This window comes from Alligator mississippiensis, chromosome 1, assembly GCF_030867095.1.
Source record: "Alligator mississippiensis isolate rAllMis1 chromosome 1, rAllMis1, whole genome shotgun sequence".
NCBI classification, from domain to species: domain Eukaryota; kingdom Metazoa; phylum Chordata; order Crocodylia; family Alligatoridae; genus Alligator; species Alligator mississippiensis.
In genome coordinates, this window is record NC_081824.1 from 442,936,928 (window position 1) to 442,961,660 (window position 24,733).

At 40.9% G+C, this 24,733-nt stretch overlaps 1 protein-coding gene across 6 annotated transcripts in view; it reads right to left on the reverse strand.

The window, feature by feature from the left end:
- The window catches only part of ARHGAP42 (Rho GTPase activating protein 42), a 338,856-nt gene that overhangs the window by 59,270 nt on the left and 254,853 nt on the right, over positions 1-24,733 (reverse strand). For all 6 annotated transcript variants that reach the window (XM_019482041.2, XM_006274137.4, XM_019482040.2 and 3 more), the window contains 8 exons: positions 24,012-24,141; positions 17,394-17,494; positions 16,601-16,710; positions 14,760-14,838; positions 9,793-9,832; positions 4,873-4,935; positions 2,903-2,977; positions 717-801 (listed from right to left, as the gene is read on the reverse strand). In XM_019482041.2, the coding sequence (XP_019337586.1) occupies positions 717-801; positions 2,903-2,977; positions 4,873-4,935; positions 9,793-9,832; positions 14,760-14,838; positions 16,601-16,710; positions 17,394-17,494; positions 24,012-24,141 (683 nt within the window). The remainder of the gene's footprint in view (positions 1-716; positions 802-2,902; positions 2,978-4,872; positions 4,936-9,792; positions 9,833-14,759; positions 14,839-16,600; positions 16,711-17,393; positions 17,495-24,011; positions 24,142-24,733) is intronic.

Genomic DNA, 24,733 nt, shown 5'->3' on the forward strand with positions numbered 1-24,733 from the left:
CAAAGACAGTGATTTGTACTGATAAAGTAATGGCATCTATTTTTTTTTCATTGTGGCCAAACCCTTTCTTTTAGTATTTCCATGACAAGTCCTGATAGTGACCCTAAGTCATGTAGCTTTTAGAGCATTCACTCTCTGATAACTTGGTTCTTTTAACATGTCCCAAGTTGGGATCCAAACACAGAGGCACCCCCAGGTTGTTTCTGAAAATCTACACTCATATGTAAATGTATTTGTTAATTGTTAAATGCTTGGAGGTAGTTGACTAATTTGGGGGATACATTTTTCCTAGCCTTTTGAAACAATCAATATCACAGACTAAAATATAAGAATTAATGTTTTTACAGTTCTACAATTTTTTATCCTACTTGAACCAATTTCTGAAATGTCATGCCGTGTATGCTGTTTAGATAAAAGATTTAACACATTAGAAACATTCATTATTTTCTGTCTTGGAAGGTGAGAAAAAAGATGTATAAATTACTACAAGCAATTAACTTGTTCTATTCCAAATATAAAATTCTACAAGAACAGAACCAGAAGATTGTATGACCAAATGGAGATATATTAATAAAAATTGCTGGGATATTAAATAAGACAAAATGATGCATCTTTAGTAGTGTTTTCATGAGTGCAAGAGACGTAACATAATATTAATAAACAAGGATTAACAGGATACAAGGAATATGCAAATTAATGTAGAGTACCATACTCACCTGAGGTAGTTTTTAAGTCCACTTGTTATTGTTTTGTTGTCCCAAAGTTCCATATCAATATCCATATCAGGAGGGGATTTAGGGGCTGGTAAAAATTGAATGAGCGTGTTATACTTTGATTAACAAGACAACTAGAAAAACAGCACATTAAATAGTTGATCATATAAGGCATTCAATTAATCTGAATACTTTATGCCCAAAATAACTAACAACTTGAGCACATATTAAAAGCTTCTACACCCTGTGAAAGTATTAATAAAATGAACAGTTTTTTAGTATATGGGCATGTCAGCTATGTGTAAAAATAACAGCAAACGGTAAACCAAAGTTGGTATATGGGTTCTGATGCAGAGTAATCTTCAAAAGGAGGGTGCACAGAGACAAAATGGCAAGGTAAGAAAAACTCCAGGACCACAAGAAGAATACAGTTATAGACTAAGATACTGTTTGAAGGTCAGGGACTATTTAGAAAAACTGGACATATACAAGTCCATGGGGCTGGATGGGATGCATCCAAGGGTGCTGAGGGAGTTAGCTGATGTGACTGCAGAGCCACTGGCCATCATCTTTGAAAAATCATAGTGATTAGGAGAGGTCCCAGATAATTGGAGAAGGGAAAACACAGTGCCCATATTTAAGAAAGAAAAAGGAAGATCCAGACCAGTCCAGGAATTACAGACCAGTCAGCTTCACCTCAGTCCCTGGAAAAATTATGGAATAGATCCTCAGGGAATCCATAACTAAGCACTTGGAGGAGAAAAAGGTGATTAGGAACAGTCAGCATGGATTCACCAAGGGCAAGTCATGCCTGACCAACCTGATTGCCTTCTATGATGAAATGAGTAGCTTTGTGGATGCGGGGAGACGAGTGGATGTAGTAAACCTTGCTTTTCGCAAGGCTTTTGATACGGTCTCCTACAACATTCTCTCAGGCAAGCTAAGGAAATATGGGTTGGTTGGATGAATGGACTCTTAGGTGGATAGAAAGCTGGCTGGAGCAGCGGGCTCTGAGGGTAGCTCAATGGCTCGATGTCTAGTTGGCAGCTGGTATCAAGTGGAGTGCCCCAGGGGTCAGTCCTAGGGCCAGTTTTGTTCATGTTTCCATCCATAACCTGGAAGATGGCATAGAGTGCACCTTCAGCAAGTTTGCAGATGATGCCAAGCTGGGGGGGTGGGGAGGGGTAGTAAATATGCTGGAGGGCAGGGCTAGGATTCAGAGTGACCTTGACAAATTGAAGGACTGGGCCAAAAGGAATCTCATGAGGTTCAACAAAAACAAGTGCAAAGTCCTGCACTAAGGACGGAACAATCCCATGATTGGTACAGGTTGGGGGCTGACTGGCTGGGCAGCAGCTCTGCAGAAAAGGATCTGGAAGTTACAGTGGACAATAACCTGAACATGAGCCAGCAGTGTGCTCTTGTTGCCAGGAAAGCTAATGGTATACTGGGCTGCATTGGTGGGTGTGTTGACAGTAGGTCCAGGGAAGTGATTATTCCTTGTTATTCAGCACTGGTGAGGCCACATCTGGAGTAATGTGTTCAGTTTTGGGCCTCTCACTAAAGAAAGGATGTGGAAAAACTGGAGAGAGTTCAGTGGAGGGCAACAAAAATGGGGCTCGGGGATGTGACTTATAAGGCAAGACTGAGGGAACTGTGCTTATTTAGTCTATAGAAGAGAAGACAGAGGGGATTTAATAGCAGCCTTCAACTACCTGAAGAGGGGTGGGGGGGTTTCAAAAGAGGATGGAGCTAGATGGTTCTCAGTGGTGGCAGGTGACAGAACAAGGAGCAACAATCCCAAGTTTCAGCAAGGGAAGTTTTGGTTAGATATTAGGATGAATTTTCTCATTAGGAGGGTGGTAAACCACTGGATCAGGTTACCCAGAGAGGTGGCAGAAGCTCCATCCTTGGAGGCTTCAAAACCTGGCTAGACAAAGTCTTGGCTGGGATGATCTGGTTGAGGATGGTCTTGCTTTGAGCAGGGGATTGGACTAGATAACCTCCAGAGGTCCCTTCCAATCCTAATTTTCTATGATTGATGTAAAATAGAACTAAAATGCACACTTAATTTTCAGCCTGTACCTGCATGTACAAACCAGACTAATTTGAGTAGATGCAGTAAAATAAGTCTTGTTCAAAATATACATGGTGCATATTACAGACTAATATTTATTCATAATACTTACAAAATATGGTATTCATTAGCTTCTGCACTTTAGAATTCACACCCCCTATTCTGTATAGCCCTAAGATTGTGATACCTATAGGAGAGAAAAAAAAAAACAGGACAGCAAACTGAACCACTACACTTCAATACAAATAAAGATACAAGTGACATGCTGGGTGTAAGTTTTGAATATTCAGCCACCTGACTCCTAGCTAATATATTGGGACTGGGGTAACTAAATCCCAACACCATTTTAAATGATCTATAGTAAGGGTTGAAAACGTATGGGTCCTGACTATCCTTTGAAGTTGTAGATAGGCATAAGAGTTATATCAGAATCAAATTATACTGATAAAAGCCATAGCAATTTAATTGTAAAAGTGTAGCAAAACTGTTGCAGCTTTAACACTGCTTCATTCAGAGTTAAAGTTGGAGCAATTTAGCTCACCTGCCTGGCTACAGGAGCGTGCAGAGGTAACAGTTACATTGTAACAGCTGATGAGATTTCCCCTCTGCAGCAATTTCAGCACACTTTTTGAAGTGCTTAAAAATTACATCTTTCTATAGTCTAACACTTTAGACAGCCATGTCCTAAATGGAAGTAAATTTAGTTTTTATAGTAATTGAGGTTCTAATAGATAATGTTCAAGTTCAAGAATTTCTATTATTTTAGCCTTCCAATTTCAGTAGTTTTGTTACCAGTAGCTATACTTTCAAAGCAAAAACCCCAGAAATGATAAAAACTAATTTAGCAAAAAATCTTGATGTAACCCTTTTTTTCACTCCATAGCTCCTTTTGCTCTACTGAGCTCTTAGGTGTAACCATGGCAAAGTAATAGTCTAATTAGTTTTGCCTGTCCCCTGAGGGAAACCAATTATATGTTGTCACAAAAACCTAACTGGAGCACGCTTCTGGTGATTCATTAAAACAAAACAAAACACCCCCCTCCAAAAAAAAAAATCTCTAATACACAAATTTGCTTTTAATACCAATAATGTTATTAAATTTTGTCAGGTGTTTCAAATCAAGGCTTACTATTTAAAAATGCTTCAGTTGATATTGTATATCGTGGTTCAAATTTTGTTTTCAGGGACAAGAAGAAAATCTTAGTGCCTTCACCTGGGTGAACCAAGGACTGATTGACTCTGACTAGTAAAAAATAACCTATCAACATCAGCTTGACTGTTATTTTGTTTTATCCCCATATAATACACACACACTATACCACTGAATTACAGTTATTAAACACAAACTGCATGTCTGATAGAGGAGCAATAAAATTATTGGAGTTCTGAGTATTACGTTTACTAATAGAAGAAAAGTCAAAAAAGACATTTTAAAAACAATTTTTCTAATTTACATAAAATTATAAATTTAAAGTTTTTATGGAAAGATTTTTGACAACTTTTAGGCATAATAAGCCAAAAAAAGGAAAAGGTAAATGACATTAAGGCTCTTGACATGCATTGCACGTAAAACAATTAACTGGTTAATCCTGTTTTAAGAAGTGACATTCATTCAAGTAATGCTGTGAAAAAAACTAACAGGAATAAGTAACAAAGTTATTACACAAAATATGTGTAATAATTATGTGGCTGGTTCCTACCACACCTCTAACTGAATGTGTGGCCAGTAGTCTCTGCCTCTGGAGCACACTCATGGGCTCCAGAAGCAGAGACCACTGGGCTCCCCCAGCACCAACAATATGGTGTATTGTTGGGATCTATTCCTTTATCCCATCATTGTGCTTCCTTCCATGCACATGTGGCATGGCAGAAGGTGTGACTGCTGGGATTATACATCGGTTCCTGATGCACCTTCCTTTTAATGTCTGTTGGCTAAGATTCCAAAATGAAGTTATGAAAAATATTTCCTATTTACTCACTGTGCAGTACAATTTTTCAAAGTGAAAATATAATACCAAATAGACAATACAGTATATATGTTTATATGTACAGTATATATGATATATAAAATTTAAGACATACCTCTTGTTTCCACAGCATGAATACATTTCCTCACAAAGTTAAAGCCTGCTTCATTTAAGAACACTATAAATTGAATAAAACCACATTATTTAATCTCATCTTGTGTACAGCTGAGCCTTTATGCTAGCCTCAACATGGTTTCTAAGCTGTTGTTGCTGAAAGCAAAACATCTAGAGTTAGTAGCTTTCCTTTATGTAATTGTTGATTCAGTCTCTACTCCTTCACACAAGGGCAAACACACTTTCTGATAATTAAAGAACTAACACACATACATTCAGGGTTTTTTGCATGTATCTTTTAAAAAAAAAAATCTAATATCTTTTTCTGTTACAAATAAAAGACCACAACCCTACCCCAACACTTGTATGGTGGAACGTTTGACAGTATAAGAGGATGTATATTTTAGGAATACCACACACACAGACTATGCCTTTCAGACCTGCAGAGACAAAACAATATGGGAATAAATCAAAACCAGATGCCTGCAGTATCCATGAGACACCTTTCCCTCAGCTCAATACTTTGCTATCCTGCAAGAAGTTACACATATTTAATGTTATGCACAGCTAGTTCTATTGATTTCAACTCACAGTGAATAGAAATAATCCTGTAGGTACAGGTTTAAGGAACCGAGGAAGGCCCAAGCTATCAATGATATATTTTATTTTGTTAAGATATATTACATACTGTGGTTGAAATTTTCAAAGATGCTCAACTCCAATATGGTTTCAGTGGAGTTTATGTGCCTAATTCCTTTAGGTTTTTCTGAAAACTGCAGTCTTCAATTTAAAAGTTCTTGTTTTAAGATGGCCAGAAAAGGTAGCTAGACAAGCAACTGTTACAGTAAAACTATTAATGAACAGGGTCTACAAGCACCTTTTGACATTACTATATTAATGTCAAATTATATTAATATATTTTGCATTTTCACTGCACACATTTCTAACTAGCTGACTTCAATATTTTAAAATGATATATTCATTATGGTTAAAATAAACACCATCATGTAGAAAACGACAACTTAAAATTTTAACTAACCTATCTATATCAATGTAGGTATTCTATATCTACTTTAAGCTAATCTGTCTATATGTATTAGTTATGTGTATCTAGTTATCTATCTGAAGAGAAATTGGCATCTAGTACACTATTTTTAGAATACATATAATTATATGTATCGATGATTGAATTTTCCTTCAATTTTTACTAGATGTTATAACAATGTAATAATTTTTCACAGCGTATGTAACTGAATGTTGGGATGGGATGGTCTTTGTTGAAACTTGAGAGAATAGTAATTTGCAGCAATACAGGAAAGATATTGTAAAATATCTGGAATTGAATATGCCAGAAAAGAAGCCTGCCTTATATATTTACAAAAGCAAGATTACAACTTAGAGTTCAGACCTAAAGATACTACTGAACTTATACACTTCATCCTCACGCACAACTTCACTTTCAATAACCGACACTTCCTCCAAACGATAAGCACAGCTACGTGCACCAAAATGGCCCCACAATATGCCAACCTTTTATGGGCAACCTGGAAGAAGAATTCCTCAAAGACTGCACTGTCAAACCCTTGCTATACTTAAGATATATCAATGACCTTTTTATCATTTGGACTGAAACCTGCAATCTCTGACTGAATTCCTGAGAAACTCAATAATCATCACCATTTCATCAGATGATCTTTTGAATACAGTAGACCCCTGATTTACACGATTCTGATTTACACGTGTCTTGCGTTTACGTGATTTTTTTATTAGGGTCTGGACTGGAAAATGCCCCTTGAGATGCACGTCATCTGTGTTTATATACGAATGCTCATGAGATTCGCATATATACATGAACGTCTCACAAGATTTGCTGGTGGAATCAAGCGGAGCTGTGCCGCCATTGTGGTAGCGGCATCTCAAGATGCATAGGTGAGATGCTAGACGCACCTCCTAAAGGTGATTACACCAAGAAAAAGGGAAAAAAAGCTATCACTACGGTATGTCTGGGGTACACAACCCCTCACTATTCTATTATTTCCTATGGGGAAAGTAATCCCCATAGCGCACGGGCCAAGTCCCGGAGGACTGGAAAAGGGCCAATGTGGTCCCCATTTTTAAGAAGGGGAGGAAGGAGGACCCGGGCAACTATAGGCCAGTCAGTCTCACCTCCATCCTTGGCAAAGTCTTTGAAAAAATTATCAAGGCTCACATATGTGAGAGCACGGCAAGACAAATTATGCTGAGGGGAAACCAGCACGCGTTTGTAGCAGGCAGATCGTGCCTGACTAATCTAGTCTCTTTTTATGACCAGGTTATGAAACGCCTGGACACAGGAGGAGGGGTGGATGTCGTATACTTAGACTTCAGGAAGGCCTTCAATATGGTATCCCACCCCATACTGGTGAACAAGTTAAGAGGCTATGACTTGGATGACTACACAGTCCGGTGGGTGGCGAATTGGCTAGAGGGTTGCACCCAGAGAGTCATGGTGGATGGGTCGGTTTCGACCTGGAAGGGTGTGGGCAGTGGGATCCCGCAGGGCTCGGTCCTTGGACCAATACTCTTTAATGTCTTCATCAGCGACTTGGACGAGGGAGAGAAGTGTACTCTGTCCAAGTTTGCGGATGACACAAAGCTATGGGGAGAAGTGGACATGCCGGAGGGCAGGGAACAGCTGCAAGCAGACCTGGACAGGTTGGACAAGTGGGCAGAAAACAACAGAATGCAGTTCAAGAAGGAGAAATGCAAAGTGCTGCACCTAGGGAGGAAAAATGTCCAGCACACCTACTGCCTAGGAAATGACCTGCTGGGTGGCACGGAAGTGGAAAGGGATCTTGGAGTCCTAGCGGACTCCAAGATGAACATGAGTCGGCAGCGTGACGAAGCCATCAGAAAAGCCAATGGCACTTTATCGTGCATCAGCAGATGCATGACGAATAGATCCAAAGAGGTGATACTTCCCCTCTATCGGGCGCTGGTCAGACCACAGTTGGAGTACTGCGTGCAATTCTGGGCACCGCAGTTTAAGAAGGATGCGGATAACCTGGAGAGGGTCCAGAGAAGGGCCACTCATATAGTTAAGGGCTTGCAGAACAAGCCCTATGAGGAGAGACTGAGGCACTTGGACCTCTTCAGCCTCCGCAAGAGAAGGTTGAGAGGCGACCTTGTGGCTGCCTATAAGTTCATCATGGGGGCACAGAAGGGAATTGGTGAGGTTTTATTCACCAAGGTGCCCCTGGGGGTTACTAGAAATAATGGCCACAAGCTAGCAGACAGCAGATTTAGACTGGACATTAGGAAGAACTTCTTCACAGTTAGAGTGGCCAAGGTCTGGAATGGGCTCCCAAGGGAGGCGGTGCTCTCCCCTACCCTGGGGGTCTTCAAGAGGAGGTTGGATATGCATCTAGCTGGGGTCATCTAGACCCAGCACTCTTTCCTGCCTACGCAGGGAGTCAGACTCGATGATCTACTGAGGTCCCTTCTGACCCTAACTTCTATGAATCTATGAATCCCGACTTACGTGAATTTGACTAATACGAAATTCCCCCAGAATGCAACACTTGCATAAATTGAGGGTCTACTGTACTCCAGCACTAACATTCCCTTTTTAAACATTATGATCACTTTCCAGAATGGTAAAATACAAACTACCACATGCAAGAAACTCATGGACCAACATACATATCTGTACAGAACCAGCAATCACCCTAAACACACCAAGAAAGCTACAATATACAGCCAAGCTCTCCAAAACCACTGAATTTGCACTGAGAACACCTGTGATTGTCACCTCACAAATATCAAAAGGGCCTTCCCTCAACAAGGACACTCCTCCAGAGAGATAGATCATACTTTTGAAAGAGCCATCCAGATATCACATGAAAAACTGATGCAGTACAAAAAGAAAATCCCCATGAATTGCACACCATTAGTTATAACATATCACCCCTCCCTGGAACCTATACAGAAAATCCTGAAATAATTGCACCCATACTAGAAGAAGACCCAGTTCTTAAACAGATCTTCCCAGAATCACCCATCCTAGATTTTAAACAAGCACTGAACCTCACCAACCTCATCACCAGAAGCAAACTTCCTATGGCCCAAGATGCACCAAATGGATTCAGACCATGTCATGACAAGAAATGTAAAACCTGCCAACATATCTCCATCACCCCCACAATAATTACACCTTACAACAACCATCACCATTCCTGGATCTTACACTTGCACTTCCAGAAATGTAATACATCTCACCCAGTGCACTAAATACGCGGATAGAAAATATGTAGGAGAAACCAAACAATAACTACCAGAATGAATGCACATCGAAAATCTATCAAAGCGAAGAATACCTAATTACCTGTGGTGAAACATTTTTCACAAGACAACCACCCTCTCTCTAATCTCTCAGTTCTAATCCTCAAAGGGAATTTACAAAACACCTTTCACAGATGAGCCTATGAACTTTACTTCATAAATCTACTGGATACAAAAAATCATGGACAAAATGTCCATGATTTATGGCACATTCTAACCTCCCTGTTATCTGATAGTCCAGGTAACCTCTCTACTATTCACCAGCTACATGTTATCACCAGGTCTACATTCCCCTTCTTCCCTGCTGGACCCCTACCTGTTTCTTGCCCATTGACTGCCTCAATTTGCATTTCAACTGACTGGTATCCTTGCATGCTGACCTCTGGCTTTGATTCTATTCTATTCCATCCAGGAAGAGCACAGTACAACTGCAGATGCTTTTTCAGCCTGAAGAAGGGTGTTTGTGCCCAAAAGCTTGCAAATTCCAACTAATGGTCTAATAAAAGATATCAGATTTACTCAAAGAACTTTGTCTGCCAGAAGAGAAGGGCATTTTAAAAATCTAGGTACATTTCATAACTTTATATAATGAAAAACTTACTTTCTTCTTTCTTGCTAATAATGGCAGGTAGTGTGTAAATCTGAAAAAGAAATTAGTGCAAAGGATTAACATTTATGATTTTAAGTGTTAGTTTCCTAGTACCAAATTGGTTGACAGCTCTCAAGCCAGCACCTACAAATTTTGTATTAGCAGTCTACCTGAGGAGAGCCTTGCTCCTGGCATTTATTACTATGAACAAGCTTACCAGAGCATGAAACTTAAAATGTTGGCTCTGGTGGGCAAGCTCCCTGGTGACAGTTTAGTTAAACTAGATGTTTGAGCACCTTAAAGATGTTTGGAGTTAGTATTATGGAAACTACTATTATAAATGGATCCTGTTTACATTCTGCACTGCTCCAGTGGAGGAGGAAGGCTGTGAGAATACTTTCAGTTTAGCTTGTAATTCTGATTGATCATTTTCTTCACAATGGGTCTCTGCCAAGGCATCTTGGTATTCAATGAAAATTTCAAATGAGGGTCAATGGTAGACAGAAATCTCTTATCAGCTTGTTTATCAGCATTTAAAGGCTGTTATTCCTGTTTCTTTCTCCTGAGGCACCTGCTACTGCTTCTCCATGGCATCACATTTCATAGATTTCATAGACATTAGGGCTGGAAGGGACCTTGGAAGATCATTGAGTCCAGCCCCCTGCCCCAAGGGCAGGAAGTCAGCTGGGGTCATAAGATCCCAGGAAGATAAGCATCCAAATTTCTTTAGAAGGCATTCAATGTGGATGCTTGAAACACCTGGACCTGAAGCCAGGCAGGTCAGGAGGTGCCACCTGCAATGGCAGGTTATTCCAGACCTTGGGGCTCAGACAGTAAAGAAATTCTTTCTTATGTGCAGACTGAAACAGTCTTGCTGGAGTTTATAACCGTTCGACCTTGTCATCCCTTGGGGCGCTCTGGTGAACAATCGTTCCCCCAGATTCTGGTGAACAGTCCTGATAAACTTATAGGTAGCCATCAGATCACCCCTGAGCCTGTGCTTTTCCAGGCTAAAGAGCCCCATAGCTCTCATCCTGTCGTCATCAGGTCTGTTTTCCTGACCTCTGATCATGCACGTGGCTCTTCTCTGGACTCTCTCAAGCTTCTCCACTCCTTTTTGAATTGCGGAGCCCAAAACTGGACGCAATACTCCAGCTGTGGCCTCACTAAGGCCGAGTACAAGGGGAGAATGACGTCCTGGGATTTACTTGAGAAGCATCTATGGATGCAAGCCAGCGTTTTGCTCGCTTTACTAGCCACAGCATCACATTGAAGGCTCATGTTCATCTTGTGGACAATCATGACCCCCAAGTCCTTTTCATCTGTATGCTAGTCAGCGTAGCACTGCCGAGCCTATAAGCCTGCTGCAGGTTTTTCCTCCCAAGGTGGAGAACTTTGTGTTTTTTGGTGTTAAACACCATCAGGTTCTCATCCGCCCATTTGCTGAGCCTGTCCAGGTCAGCCTGGATCGTCCTCCTGTCCTCAGGTGTGGATGCTTTACCCCAGAGTTTGGTATCATGGGCAAACTTGGCCAGTTCACTTCTGACTCCAATGTCTATGTCATTAATGAAGATTTTGAACAATACTGGCCCAAGGACAGAGTCTTGGGGGACCCCACTGGTCACAGGGCACTGTGACGATTGACTTCCATCAACCACCGCCCTCTGGGTCCTATCACGGAGCCAATTCCCCAGCCAGCAGATCGTGGTGGACCCGAGGCCGCAGTTAGTAAGTTTTGCCAAGAGGTGATCATGGGATACCAGATTGAAGGCTTTTTTGAAGTCAAGATATATGACATCAATCTCCTCTCTCCTGTCCAGGTGATAGGTCACCTGGTTGTATAAGGAAATGAGATTGGTCAAGCAAGATCTACCCACAGCAAACCCATACTGGGTATCCCTTAGGATACTGCCGTCAGCTAGTCTGTTAAGGATGGCCTCCTTGATAATCTTTTCCAAGACCTTGCCCAGGATAGAGGTCGGGCTGACGGGCCTGTAGTTTGCCAGATCCATTTTCCTCCCTTTCTTGAAGATAGGCACCACATTGGCCTTCTTCCAATCTTTGTACACTTCACCAGAGTGCCAGGAGATCTCGAAGATCCATGCCAGGGGCTGGGCTATGATGCTAGCCAGCTCCCTGAGTACCCTGGGGTGTAGATTGTCAGGGCTGGCTGACTTGAAGGTGTCCAGCCTCTCAAGGTGTTCTTTCACGAGGTCAGCATTGATGGAGGGCAGGGGATCTCCCTCACCTGGGCCTCCCTGTCCCATAATGGGCATTAGTGTCCTGTGGGACTGATGAAAGACCAATGCAAAGTACCCATTTAATAGGTTGGCTTTTTCTTGGGCACCAGTTGTCAGTTGTCCGATCTGGTTTAGCAGGGGTCCAATGTTGCCCTTGCTTTTCCTCAGGCTCTCCACGTATCTGAAAAAGGACTTTTTATTGACCTTGATAAGTTGCAGCCTTGGCTTTCCTGGTTTGCTCTCTGCAGGACTGGACCAGTGCGGAATATTCCTCCTTGGAGGTGGATCCCATCTTCCATCCTTTTTAGCTGCAGGAGGTATGCTAGTTCCCTAGAGAGCCAAGGGGGCTGCTGTGCCCTTTTGTTGCCTTTCCTCCAAGGCAGAATAGCCTGAGCTTGTGCATCGAGGATTGCTCCCTTGAGAAGCAACCACTCTTCCTGAACTCCCCTCCCCTTGGGGTCGTGGTCCCTTAGGGCATCACTGACAAGCCTCCTGAGCTTATCAGTCAGCTTTCCTAAAGTCAAGGACTTCTGTATTGCTGACTGACTTGCCAGCTTTATGGAAGATGGTGAGGGTGATCAGCTCGTGGTTGCTGTCGCCCAGGTTCCCATTGATCGTTAGGTCACTGATTAGGTCGTCCCCAGCACCAGGTCCAGCAGCACTTTACCTCTCGTTGGCCCGTAGACTTCTTGAGTCAGATAAAGGTCATCCATGCATGAGAGGAAGCTTTGTGACCACTTGGATTTAGCCGAGCGCTCTTCCCACGAGATGTCTGGGTAGTTGAAGTCTTCCATGACAACCATGGACCGGGAGCATGCGGCCTCAGACAATTCCCTGGCAAACTCCTGGTGAAGCTCTTGACTTCGGGTAGGAGGTCTGTAGTAGACTCCCATCATCATGTCCCCTGTACCGTGTTCCCCACGGATTTTAACCCAGAGGGTCTCCAGCCATCCACCCTGGTCGCCAATATTGGCTTGCAGGGATGTGTAGCTTTCCTTGACATAGAGAGCTACACCCTCGCCCCTTTTGTCTACTCGATCTCTTCTATACAGGGTATAGGCATCTATACCCATAGGTCAATCATGGGTGGAGCCCCACCAGATCTCCGTTATCCCTATGACATCGTAATTATTTGTGTTAAGCAGGAGGACAAGTTCCTCCTGATTATTCCCCAAGCTCCTGGCATTCGTGTATAGGCAGGGAAATGTTCCCTTGGGGGCCCTTGCCTTGCCCACAGATTGATCCAGGGCTGGGGCAGGGGTGGGCTCCCTTAAGTGCCTAGGCCTGCTGGCTTTGCAAGGGTTGCTCAGTGGGCCATCAGTGGCAGTAGTCCCCCCATCCCCCGGTGGGCTTAGTTTAAAGCCTGGTGGAGCAGGTCAGCCAGTCTGGCTGAAAAGAGCCTCCTCCCCAGCAGAGAGAGGTGGAGGCCGTCCCTTCCCAGCAGCTTACTGCTTCTCTCACCGAAGAGTGGACTGTGGTCATGGAAGCCAAAGCCTTCCCGATGACACCAGTGCTGCGGTTTTTGGTTCACTACCTGGATCCTCCTCTCCCTCCTCAGCCCATAGCCCGAGGCTGGGAGGATAAAAGAAAACACCACCTGTGCCCCCAGACCCTTTAGCCTTGCTCTCAAATCCCTGTAGTGCCTCAAGACCTGGCTGGGAGCACTCCGAGCCATGTCAATGGTGCTCACATGGATAAGGAGCATGGGATAGTGGTCTGTGGGCTGGAGGAGTTAGAGATCTTCTCCGCAATGTCTCAGATGCAGGCTCCCGGGAAGCACCATACTTTCCTGGCTAAGGGGTTGGAGCAGCAGATTGCCCCCTCAGTCCCCCTCAGGATGGAGTCTCCCACAACAAACGTTTGGTCTTCGGGAGAGTGGAGGCAGTAGCTACAGTAGAGCCCATGTTGCCTGTGGGAGCTGGCAACTCAGCAGGCTCTGTGGGGGCTGCAAGAGGTTTGTACCTGTTGCTGAGCTCCAGCAGGGCAGAGGCCCTGGTGCGGTGGGCCTTGGGGCCCTTGACCACCTTGGTCCAACCCCTGGGCTGGACAGTAAGGGAGGTCCCTGAGTCCTCCCTTGTCCTGAAGGGAGACCGTGGTCTACCCTCCATCTCCTGGGGGACAAGGGCCTGGCAGTACGAGTCTATCTCCTGCTCACAGTCCCTGATGGCACGCAGTCTCTGGACTGTGGCCTGAGGCTCCTCCAGCTGGCGCACCAGAGACCCCAGTAGGGAGCAGACCTCACAAGGGGAGGTGGCCATGCTCCCGGGCCCCAAAGCCTGAAAAAGTGACAGGCAGCCCCCGCAGCTGAGAGCCAGGGGCTCCGTCTGCATGGAGCCTGGAACCATGGGCTCTGTCTGGGTGGAGGCCTCTGATGGCCTCTGACATCCAAGATGACTTTTTGTTATACTGCCAAGGAGAGCAAAATGATATCTCTGCCCATATATTCTGTATGCCAGTATACTATGCAGCTGGTTGGACTGTGAAAACCTTAAGTAATGAAGCAAATGAAGCCGAGCGTGAATTCAGATTGGAGATATCCTTTTTTAGTTTCATTCTTTAATTATTACTTTACTATTTTATTTACCTTATCACCTATATAAGATAAATACTTTACTATATATTATATATGCACTGAATTGTACATGTGTCTTATAAGTTTGAAGTATTTTGAAATTCACACCAATCTGACTCATTTTTTGTGAGAAATTGGACTGCATAACAACAACAAAATTTCCTTACTGGCTCCTTTCCATCCATAGCTTCTAACCAAAGTTTTCTATTGGATTCTGAAGAAGCCTGCAGTGTAATGATCCCAGGTCTATTAAAAGAAAACAAACATTATTTACAATTTACTTATCTTCCCCCAAATCTGCATTCTGGACATTAAAATAAAGAAAGCATGATTGCATGCATACAGTGGGCAACAGGGAAGAACTAAGGACATTGCTTTAGTCTCAAGTATAGACTACTTTGTGGCACTAGAGAAGTACAGTATTTACTTGCATATCACATGTACCTCTGCCCCCCAAATCAGCCCTTTAAAAGTGGTATTCATGTCTTAATCAAGGGAAGCTGATTTTTCTTGAGGGGAGGTGTAGGCAGAAGCAAGCAGATGCTGTAACTCATAGGTGCTAAGAAGGCTGATGCTTCTCTGTAGCTGTGAAAGCAGAAGGGGCAGAATCCAGTTAACTCTCTCTCAGCCTGAGCATACTGAGCCGGCTCTGAGCAAGTGAGCTGCTAGATGCAGTTTGTAATATCTTGATGAAAGTTGTGGTGTGGAAACAACAATTTATTACCTTTAGATGTAAACTCTTTGTATGATAATTTGTTAAAGTAAACCATGGTGAACACGAGAGAACTATAAGACATTATTATGGATTTAAGGACAAAACTCTTTATGCTACTTTACTACTATCGTAGTTTTGTTGGATATATTTAATTCCTTTGAATTTCAACAACACTGGTTTTATTTGCCAAAACAAAATTGTCACTTCACTGATTCTGAACAAAACCAGAAAAGAATATAATGCTTGTGTTCATATTATTTTAAAATTACAATTCCTGGGAGATACTAAACTAATGGCATGATTGCGATCTAAGGAATTTTATACCACATCTAAAAAATTGCCCATCCTTCCATGCAATATCCCAAGGATCAGGCAGGTCATTGTCCTGGAACCTGGACATGTTAACCACGCCATATATGTAATATTTGCAAACCTCCAATAACTAGATTCTATACCTGGAAATTTATAATAAATTTATAAAAATTCCATATAAAGAATCCAATTATTAGAGGACCATCTTATATTCATGGTCATCTTATATTCAAGAAAATACCGCAGGACTTTTAGAGAATGACCAAGCAAAAATTATATTAAGAGTGTGAATTTATTATCCCTGCTTAGTTCACCAAGACTTTAAGGAAGATGTTTATTTAGTATTTCTCTCCTGTTATCAAGCTCTAATTTCTTAATGAATAAAGATTAATTTCATGGAGTATTGTCCATATGTATTTTCTCACAAATATTCAAAACTGTTTCTATTCATTTTGGACAATTAAATGTGTACAGCAGTACTTGGGGAAACATTTATGCAATTATGTCAGCTTACGGGAAAAATAAGTTCTCTCTTTTACTTTATATATAGCTAAAAACTTAGTATTGTAACAATTAATTTACAATTGCAAACTTTAAGTGAAGAAATTCTGTATCTGAGAGAGAGAAGTGGGGAAAACAAAAACATGTCTAAGAAAGAGATTTATGAGACAAATTTCTAAAACCAGCCTTTCTAATTGAAACCCAAAGTCTGCAAGAATCCATTTTTATGTACCTAGCTTGGTATATTGACCATGATAAGATCACATAGACAGTGTTATCCATTCTTTGGTCAAAAAAAATAGATGTGGAGAAACTAGGTGCTTACTCTTGCAAACTTGTCCTCATTTGTACACAGATAAATGGAGAAATATTTTTGTGGCTGTTATAATAAGAACCACATATTGTCCAGAAGTACTGCTATTTTATAGCATGGTAATTAAATTAATTTGATTAAAAATTATAATTTAAAAAAAATCATACCTTTCAAATACTTCAATATCAAAACAGAAACGTTTATCGATTGAATCTGTCTTTCTTCGGATACAGGATTTTAACTTGAGTATTTCTGGTGAGCTTGTAACAAGGCCATTCTATAAAAGAAGCAGAAGAAACAGGGAAATTAATACATAGACACAATGTTGTGACAGCAAGGCTCTGATCTTTAAGTTTAACCACATGACATTAACTATATGAATATGCTTAAAGACTTAACATTATATAAACATCTTTACAATCATCCCAAAATGTTATGCATATTGTAGATTAATATAATTTAAATAGTTTCTTCTTCATATAATTGCGTACTTATTTCAGATAAAACATCTAAATATAAAATTACACTTTGGAAATACATGCACCTCTACAAGGAAACCTGTTGGTATGCAGTAGTCCAAAATCCATATATCTTGATCTGATTAAATTATAAACATTTTTTAAAAATACAAAGATGAGGACATTTAACTCCTGTTTCAGTGCTAAGTCCTGTAGTTTTCATGTCAGTTGATATACCATGGGAAACAGGACTACAATGGTAATAGTTTCTAAATATATTACATAAAAGGTAGGTAATTTTATTTCAAATATGTAATATGACCATTATTTTCATATGTAAAAACATTTGACAATGTTAATCATTTTATTGCAAAAGCAACTCTTCATTTGTTCACCTGAATGCCTCTGATAGATTAAACACGATTTTCTTTATATGTCTTGCTGATGTCTTCATATAAAAAGTTCATATACAATTTAGGGTATAACTCAATGCAATACTCACAACTTTCCCACCAGACTTTGTTTCAGCTAGACTCATTGTAAAAGTTTTTGTCCCTTTATCATAAGTACAGTAATGTTTTATCCAAGTAAATCCAAGGGGTCCTAGATAGAAGAAAAATGATATTAAAAAAAAAGCCATTCAGAAATGTTATAATAATTTTATGTAGTGTTATAGCTATATACAGTAGCTATAACAGGTGCAAAGTAGAAGAGGTATAGTGCAGCACTTTGAGAAAATCCTCTGTCCTATTTCAGGATGTGACATACACTGATTTTATAACCTTGAACACATCTCTTAGGAACATGTCACATAAGACGGCAGGGCTGCAAAGGACCTCATGAAATCCTACTAGTTCAGCTCCCTACTCAAGGAAGGATCCCTGATTAAGGGAAGGACAAGGAGGGGAAAAAAGGAGACATCTGTCCGAGCCAGGTGTCTTTCTAACTTGCTCTTGAAAATTTCAGAGGATGGAGATTCAACAACTCCTTCAGAATGCCTGTTCTAATCCTTAATCACTATTGTAGTGACAAAGTTCTTTCTCATCTATTGCATTTCCTATTCTTCCATCTCACTGGGATAGCTTTTTCCCGACCCTTAAAAAGGCCTTTTTAAAACCATGACATCCCTCTGTTGCTCTCCCTTCTGACCTTTAACCAAAGAATTGCAGTTACCTACCTCCGATTTCATAATGTGCTTCAGAATAAACATATATCTCCTTTTTTCCCCTGCTTATCCCTCCTAAACAAGTTATACACATCTGTAGCGCACCCTGACCCAGCTCCTCTTTGAGGCATGCTCCCAGTATACTTTCACATCTATAGGGATGTCCTTCAGCACCTGATCACTCATGGAAGTCTGCTGCTTGATCACTGAGAACAGACAAAACTGTGCCAAGGGGTCCCAAGGCGCCAATTTCTTTGCCCAAGGTACCTGCTGCCTCACTAAGGTCTTGCCACCTAAACAGAGAAGATCGCCACCTTTTTCCATCATGTGCTTACAAATGAAGCCTGCCTATTTAGGCAAATATTCTGAAATCATACCAACCACTGATATTATAAAGCCAAGAATAATCATAAGATATAATCAACCATATGTTGAGCTACAGATATATATATATATAAGAATAAACAAAATAAAATAAAATAAAATATCAGAACAATGATTTTACTTTATCTCTGCATCTCAGCTCTAAGATCTGCTCAGCTCCACAGGTTAGAAAGCAGCTGTTGACTTTGACCTACCTGTCAGGTCATCCCACAAATTCTCCTGTCAGCCTATTCAACTGAGCCTGCAAGATGAGTGACTAAAGTCCCTTATATCTAGGAAGCTTTACCAAAAACAGTTTCTCTCTCATAGCAAGGCTTAAGTATAGTTTCTTATCTGGTCATTTATATACAGTATCCACTGGATTCTTGGGGAGCCCATACTATACATATAACTTCCTGCCACGGGGGGGGGGGGGGGGGGGTGCATGCTTACCAGATCAGAAGTCTTTCCTGCCCTGCTTATGACCCAGAGAGTATTAACATCCTTTCAGACATAAATTGCTAACCCAGTATCATTAGGATACCAACTCTCATTTACTTCTCCAATTGTGAATAACGTCCTTCCCTGAATAGCCTATTTTCAGTTTTCATTCTTGCTACTGGTCTCTCTTTTTAAAAGTTAATTCATCATCATCTAGAAGGGGCTGACTTATGTGCCTTGGACTATGTTTGCAAGGGTGTATTTGACTGACCATCAAACATATGTATGTCAGACACTAATTCTCAGTGATCACTTCTCTCAGCCATTTCGATTTTTATTGTTTGCCAGATGTGAAATTCTGTTTCGGGAGCAACACCTAAAATCATTATCATGTTATGCAATCCTGGACCTGCTATGGCACATAAATATATATTTATACCCAATATAAGGCTAACTGCAGCTTAATGCCATTTATCAAAACCACACACACCATATCAATAAAATCAACTCAAGAAAATATACATGACATCCCAGAAACACCTCAAGATATGGTGAGTTTGTGACACCATCCAGAACAGTAGTCTAGTCACATGAACTATCCCATCATGTCTCCATAATCCCAATTATGTTAGGATCTCCAATTTTTCCTACTTAATTACCATGCAGTATCATTAGTGTGCACATGAATGAGCAGCATCAGATAGCAGTCAAAGGGCTGGATGAGTCACTCTGGGTAACCTTTCTGGGATGTCTCGGATGCAGGCTCCTGGCAGGCAGCAGACCTCCCAAGCCAGGGCAGCAGATGGATGCCTTCATGCCCTGCTGAAGGGAGTTGCCAACCACCACCAGCTGCTGCTTCCTCTTTGTGGCAGTAGTCTCAATCCTGCCACATCTTGGGATACATGGCTTGGCTTCTCTTAACTCATAACTGAACCTACACCTACATCATAACTTATGAGTTAAGATAATCAGTTACTCTCCAAATACTGGCATGGTAAATTTCTGTAACCACCTCTGCCTAGGTAGTAACGTTGCAGAACAGGAGCTTTCATTTTGCCTTTCTGGGGTACCTTCTGTTGAAAGAATGGCTGACGACCCACAAACTTGGACACACCAGTCATGAAATCATGAAGTCAAAACACATCCTCCTGCAGATTGCTTTTCAGCTCCCAACGGTGCCTGCCAAAGATAAGCAATATCTTTGGTGCTCTTACAGAAATTCTCTCTCAAACCCCTTGGGAAAAAGAACTGGCTCAGGGATCACGTTTCTTCCCATAAAGTTGGTGGAAGAGATCTATGAAAAGAGCAAGAGCGCCAAAAGTGAGGAAAGCATGGAGAGAAGATTCTGACTGTTAGAAGCAGAAACTCAGTGTAGATCTTCTTGTCTCCTGTCATTTGGAGTGGGACTGTACTAAGGAGATAAGTGGAAGCATGACTTTGTGGTGAGAGTATTATGAATAATATAGCTGTAAGAAAAGGTCCCATGACTAACTCTGACCCTTGGTAATGGTTTTAAATTGAGGATGTTTTTGCAAATAAAGACTAGAAATACACTTTCTGGTAGAAAAGCACAGATTAGTATTGACAAGAAAAGGAACAAAAGGTCAAACTACCCACAAACTGATTGCTGCACACATTCCAGCAGAACCACTAAAAACAGTCCTAGGGACTCAAAGGGATACTGTCTGGTATAACTGCATAAGGTTTTTCAATATTCCCTAATTGGTGGCTTATATTTTATAACTCATCCTGAAGAAGCCATAGCTTAATCCTATCTGGAAGCCCTTTTTTTATTACTGACCTATAGCTTGTCTTCATTGCAGAACTACCCTAGGTTCTTGCCCAAGAATTATCCTGATTCCCACTTCTGCCTGCCCACAAAACCCTTTCACTCAAGTTTTCTTAGAGTTCAGATTCATCTTTCATGATGTCTGGTAGCCAGCCCTTCATCTGCACTGAGGATTCAAACCTACAACACTTAAGTACAGACAGCCCTCCACTGCTTCTCACAATTATTGTTATATGCCTAAAAAAGAACCAGAGACCAGTTCACCTTACTGAAGCACAAAAAAGCATGGCATATGCCTCCACAAGTCTGGGAAACACATCCAGTAGGAGTTCAGCACTACTGAGAACAGAATAATTCAGGTTTGCTTCTTCAGTGTAGCTACTCTCCTGCTCCAGACTAGGCTACTCTGCATGCTCAGATGCAGATTCTGATCAAAGGAGGCACCTTTGCTATGAAAAAGCAAGCTGAAAAAGAAAATAAATGTTTCCCATAGAACCAAAATGTGCTTCAGACACTTCCCATTCAACTACTGAGCTTTATGGGGACTGTGCTTGTAACATTTACGTGACTGCAACCTAAGTCACTATAGCAACAAGCCAGCACCAAAATACTTGAATGCACTTGATTACTAAATACATTTAAAAGAAGAAAGGGTTGAGATGGTATCCTCAAGCCACAGGTACAATTCCCGATAATTTCAATGGAAAGTGCGGGGGCATATCAAGGGCAAAATTTGGCAGTTACAGCATGTGACTGGACATACGGTTTTGTTTTTTAATGAAATGTTGCTACGGTAACATTTTTTATTAAAATGTAAACCAGTTAAGCTTTAATAGTACAGATGTTCAAAATATCATCATAAGTCTGTGTCAATTACTACAGATTTGCCTTGTAAAGGTGCTCATACACAAAGGCAATGACATTTTCAAAGAATTCATTAGTCTCGTAAATCATCTGGTTGACAAACCACGATTCTAAACATGCAAACATACATGCCTGTCATGCAAATATGCTCAGAAAAGCATCTCTCCTCACCTATATTTCACAAGACAAAAACAAAATAGCCCCAATACTTGGTTATTTTATTTCTGAAATATTATTTTTGTATATAAATGGATGATTCTTCTAATATACTTTTAACCATGGCAGTATTTTACCCACTTTTGCATTATAAGGACAAACATTTTCAAATAAATGTTAGACTTTTTTCTGTACATGTTGCTATCTTATACACATAAATATTTTGTACAGAGAGGTACCCAAGTGTTCCACTATCTCATCCTCATGCTGCTGTTTCTATATGTTTGTTATAGCATTTTGTAAATTCACTTTTTGGAAAAAAACAGCCTTATATGATAGTGAATTTATATCATCCTTTGCAATAATAAATTTTGTGTCTTGTGCACTACTAATAATAGATATGCAGAGTTTTGTCCTTGAAGGCAGTACATATTAACCATACTTTTTTTTGACAGCATCCTTAATAACTGGTTGTGGAAGGCTAACACTGGTATAAGGAAATCTCTGTAAGGCAGAGATGACAGACTGTTATTTTTTCCCAAAGTAAACTAATGACCAAATCTCCTTTCAGTGAGAGGATGTCAAGTTGGCCTCTCACTATTTAATGAAGCACTGCATGTGCCCAGCATTTCTCTCCTTTCTTGCTCTCCCAATAATAGTGCCTTGTGTAATTCCCACTTAACAAAGACTTGTATTATTATTCAATTAGCATATACAGGATCTGCTCAAAACGCTTTAGTGTAGCTTCTGCTAAAAGTGAACCAGGTTAACTAACATCAACACTTTATCTCCCTTCATTTGGCTCATATATATAATAGGAGCTCAGGCTTGTGAGGTGAGCTTTTAGTGAACCAATTAGTCTGGGGAAATCAATTATCTATAACACTATACAGACTCTTGATGTAGGCTCATTGGGTGGGTGGTGGGAGGAAGCAGACCCTCATAACTGAACCTACATTGACTATCGAGACCAGTTCCAGATACCCTGCCTTTTAATATTAGGCCCAGAAAGCTCCTACTTTTACAGGCGAGTAAAAAAATGGATTTGTAGGATAAGCAATACTAAAGATTTATTACTGTTTAAATGAAATACAAACTTGCACATGACACAGAATATCTAAACCATGTTTATTGTCATTTGCCAGCACCAGCTCGACCCACATCATATACAGTTGAGACAGCACATAGGTTGGGAATGGCTTTACTGAGGGTGTAGAGTGATCTTTGTACAGCTAACTCAGGCAGGTTGTCTACGTTTTATTTGATCTTAACAGTGGTATTTGGTCATCACACACAGCTATTCCTCCCCTTGTCCTCAGTTTTTGGTAGCCAGGACTGCATTTTCTCAGATGAGAGTCAAACTGCTCTGACTATTCAGTGTTTATGGTTTCTGATTCCATTTTCCCTTCCCTTTGTCATTTCTTGGTAAGCTCCTGACAGTGTATTTTTGCTAAGTCTGTACATTTTAATTCTGTTTCTTTTAACTTGTTCGAATAGTGCTTCATTCTTATTCCTATCATTTAAACGCAAATGAACAGGCCTACACACCTCAAACTAATAATCCAGTTTCCTTTTGCCTTTGTAATTCATATGGTTTCTCTCACATATTAAGTTCCGTTTTTGGGGGTTTTTTTTGCTTCGAAGGGTCTACATTGTGAGTTTAACTTAAACTTGCTCATGGAGTAGTCCCTGGGGGCCTGTCTACATTGCTTCACGTACAACCCAAGAGTGCTTCTGAGGAGTGTGTCTCACCCACTGGCTTCTGCTCTGCACATGCTCTTATCCTAAAACACAGCCACATGAGAGCAGTCATGAGGACACAGCTATTAGAATGCCCATGGCAGAGAGCCTTAGGATGCCCTGAGCTATTGTTGCAATGCCTACTTTTTGGGATATGGTAAATATAGAGTAGGAGCAAGTAAGCAATAGGGCTCTCAGGGCCAGCACAGTCAGTGCAGACATGCTCTTCCTTGCCCACTTGCCTGATCCCCCAATGACCTCTTCAAACACATCATCTCCACAAGGTTTTGCCAGACAGAGGCAGTGACAATACATTCCCTGAGGTAAGGGAGGAAGCCAAGAAGCTAGCTTATTCGTTTTAACAAAACAGGCTTCTCTACTTTTTCCTCCAGCCTATGCTTAGGTGGCATCAGACACCTCTTGGGAAAGTTCTCAGTATTCCTGTGGGTCACACTTTTCTGAAGTTTAAGCAAACAAAATAGATAGAAAACCCACAATTTGCCCTGTCCAGATCTTATGTTTTTTCTCAGCACACTTTAAAAGTGGCAAATAGTAAAGCAGTTTTCAAAGTTGGGTATATATGTACATATGCTATTACTCACGCTTCTCCTGGACATAGAGATAGCCTTCCATGGTCCACTGACTTGGTGGTCGGTAATCCTGGCTGGCAGATTTCATTCTCTGCATCAGTCGCTCTACTTCTTGCCTAGTACTTTCAAAATTATTCCGTGTCTAAGAAAAATAAAAGGAGTGAAAACACCCTAGTAACTCACTAGTTCATTCAGTATTTAAGGTAATAATTGTAGAAAGAGATCAAATATTGTTGCTACTACTACTATTACTACTATACTACTACTACTATTGTTACTACTATTGGGCCACATTTAGAGAAATTGGGACAATTCTTTGAAGGAAAATAAATTTGGTTTTGCCCTAGTTATGCCGATAAGTGGGATGTAAAAGATAACCTTCACTCTGTATTCTCTACAGCATGTCAGTGAGCCACCAAGACAATAACTTACTTCCACAAGTGTCAAGGAAATTCAGTTAACAGGGGAATTCAAAAAATATTTCTTAGCACACTCGCTCTCATGTTAATGCCAATCCCAGAAATCCATCTATGCATGCTAACATCATTCTGAGAATCTTGGAACAAGACCATATTAATTGTGTATCAAGGTACAACTTATTTATGTAAGGAAACATAAGTCATGTTTAGAGTGGCAGAATGTGTCAAGTATGTAAAAAGGCTCTAACTGCCAGAACATGAATTTTTGCATGCAGCCAAATATATGTACAGGCAAACAGATAATAAAGCAAAGAA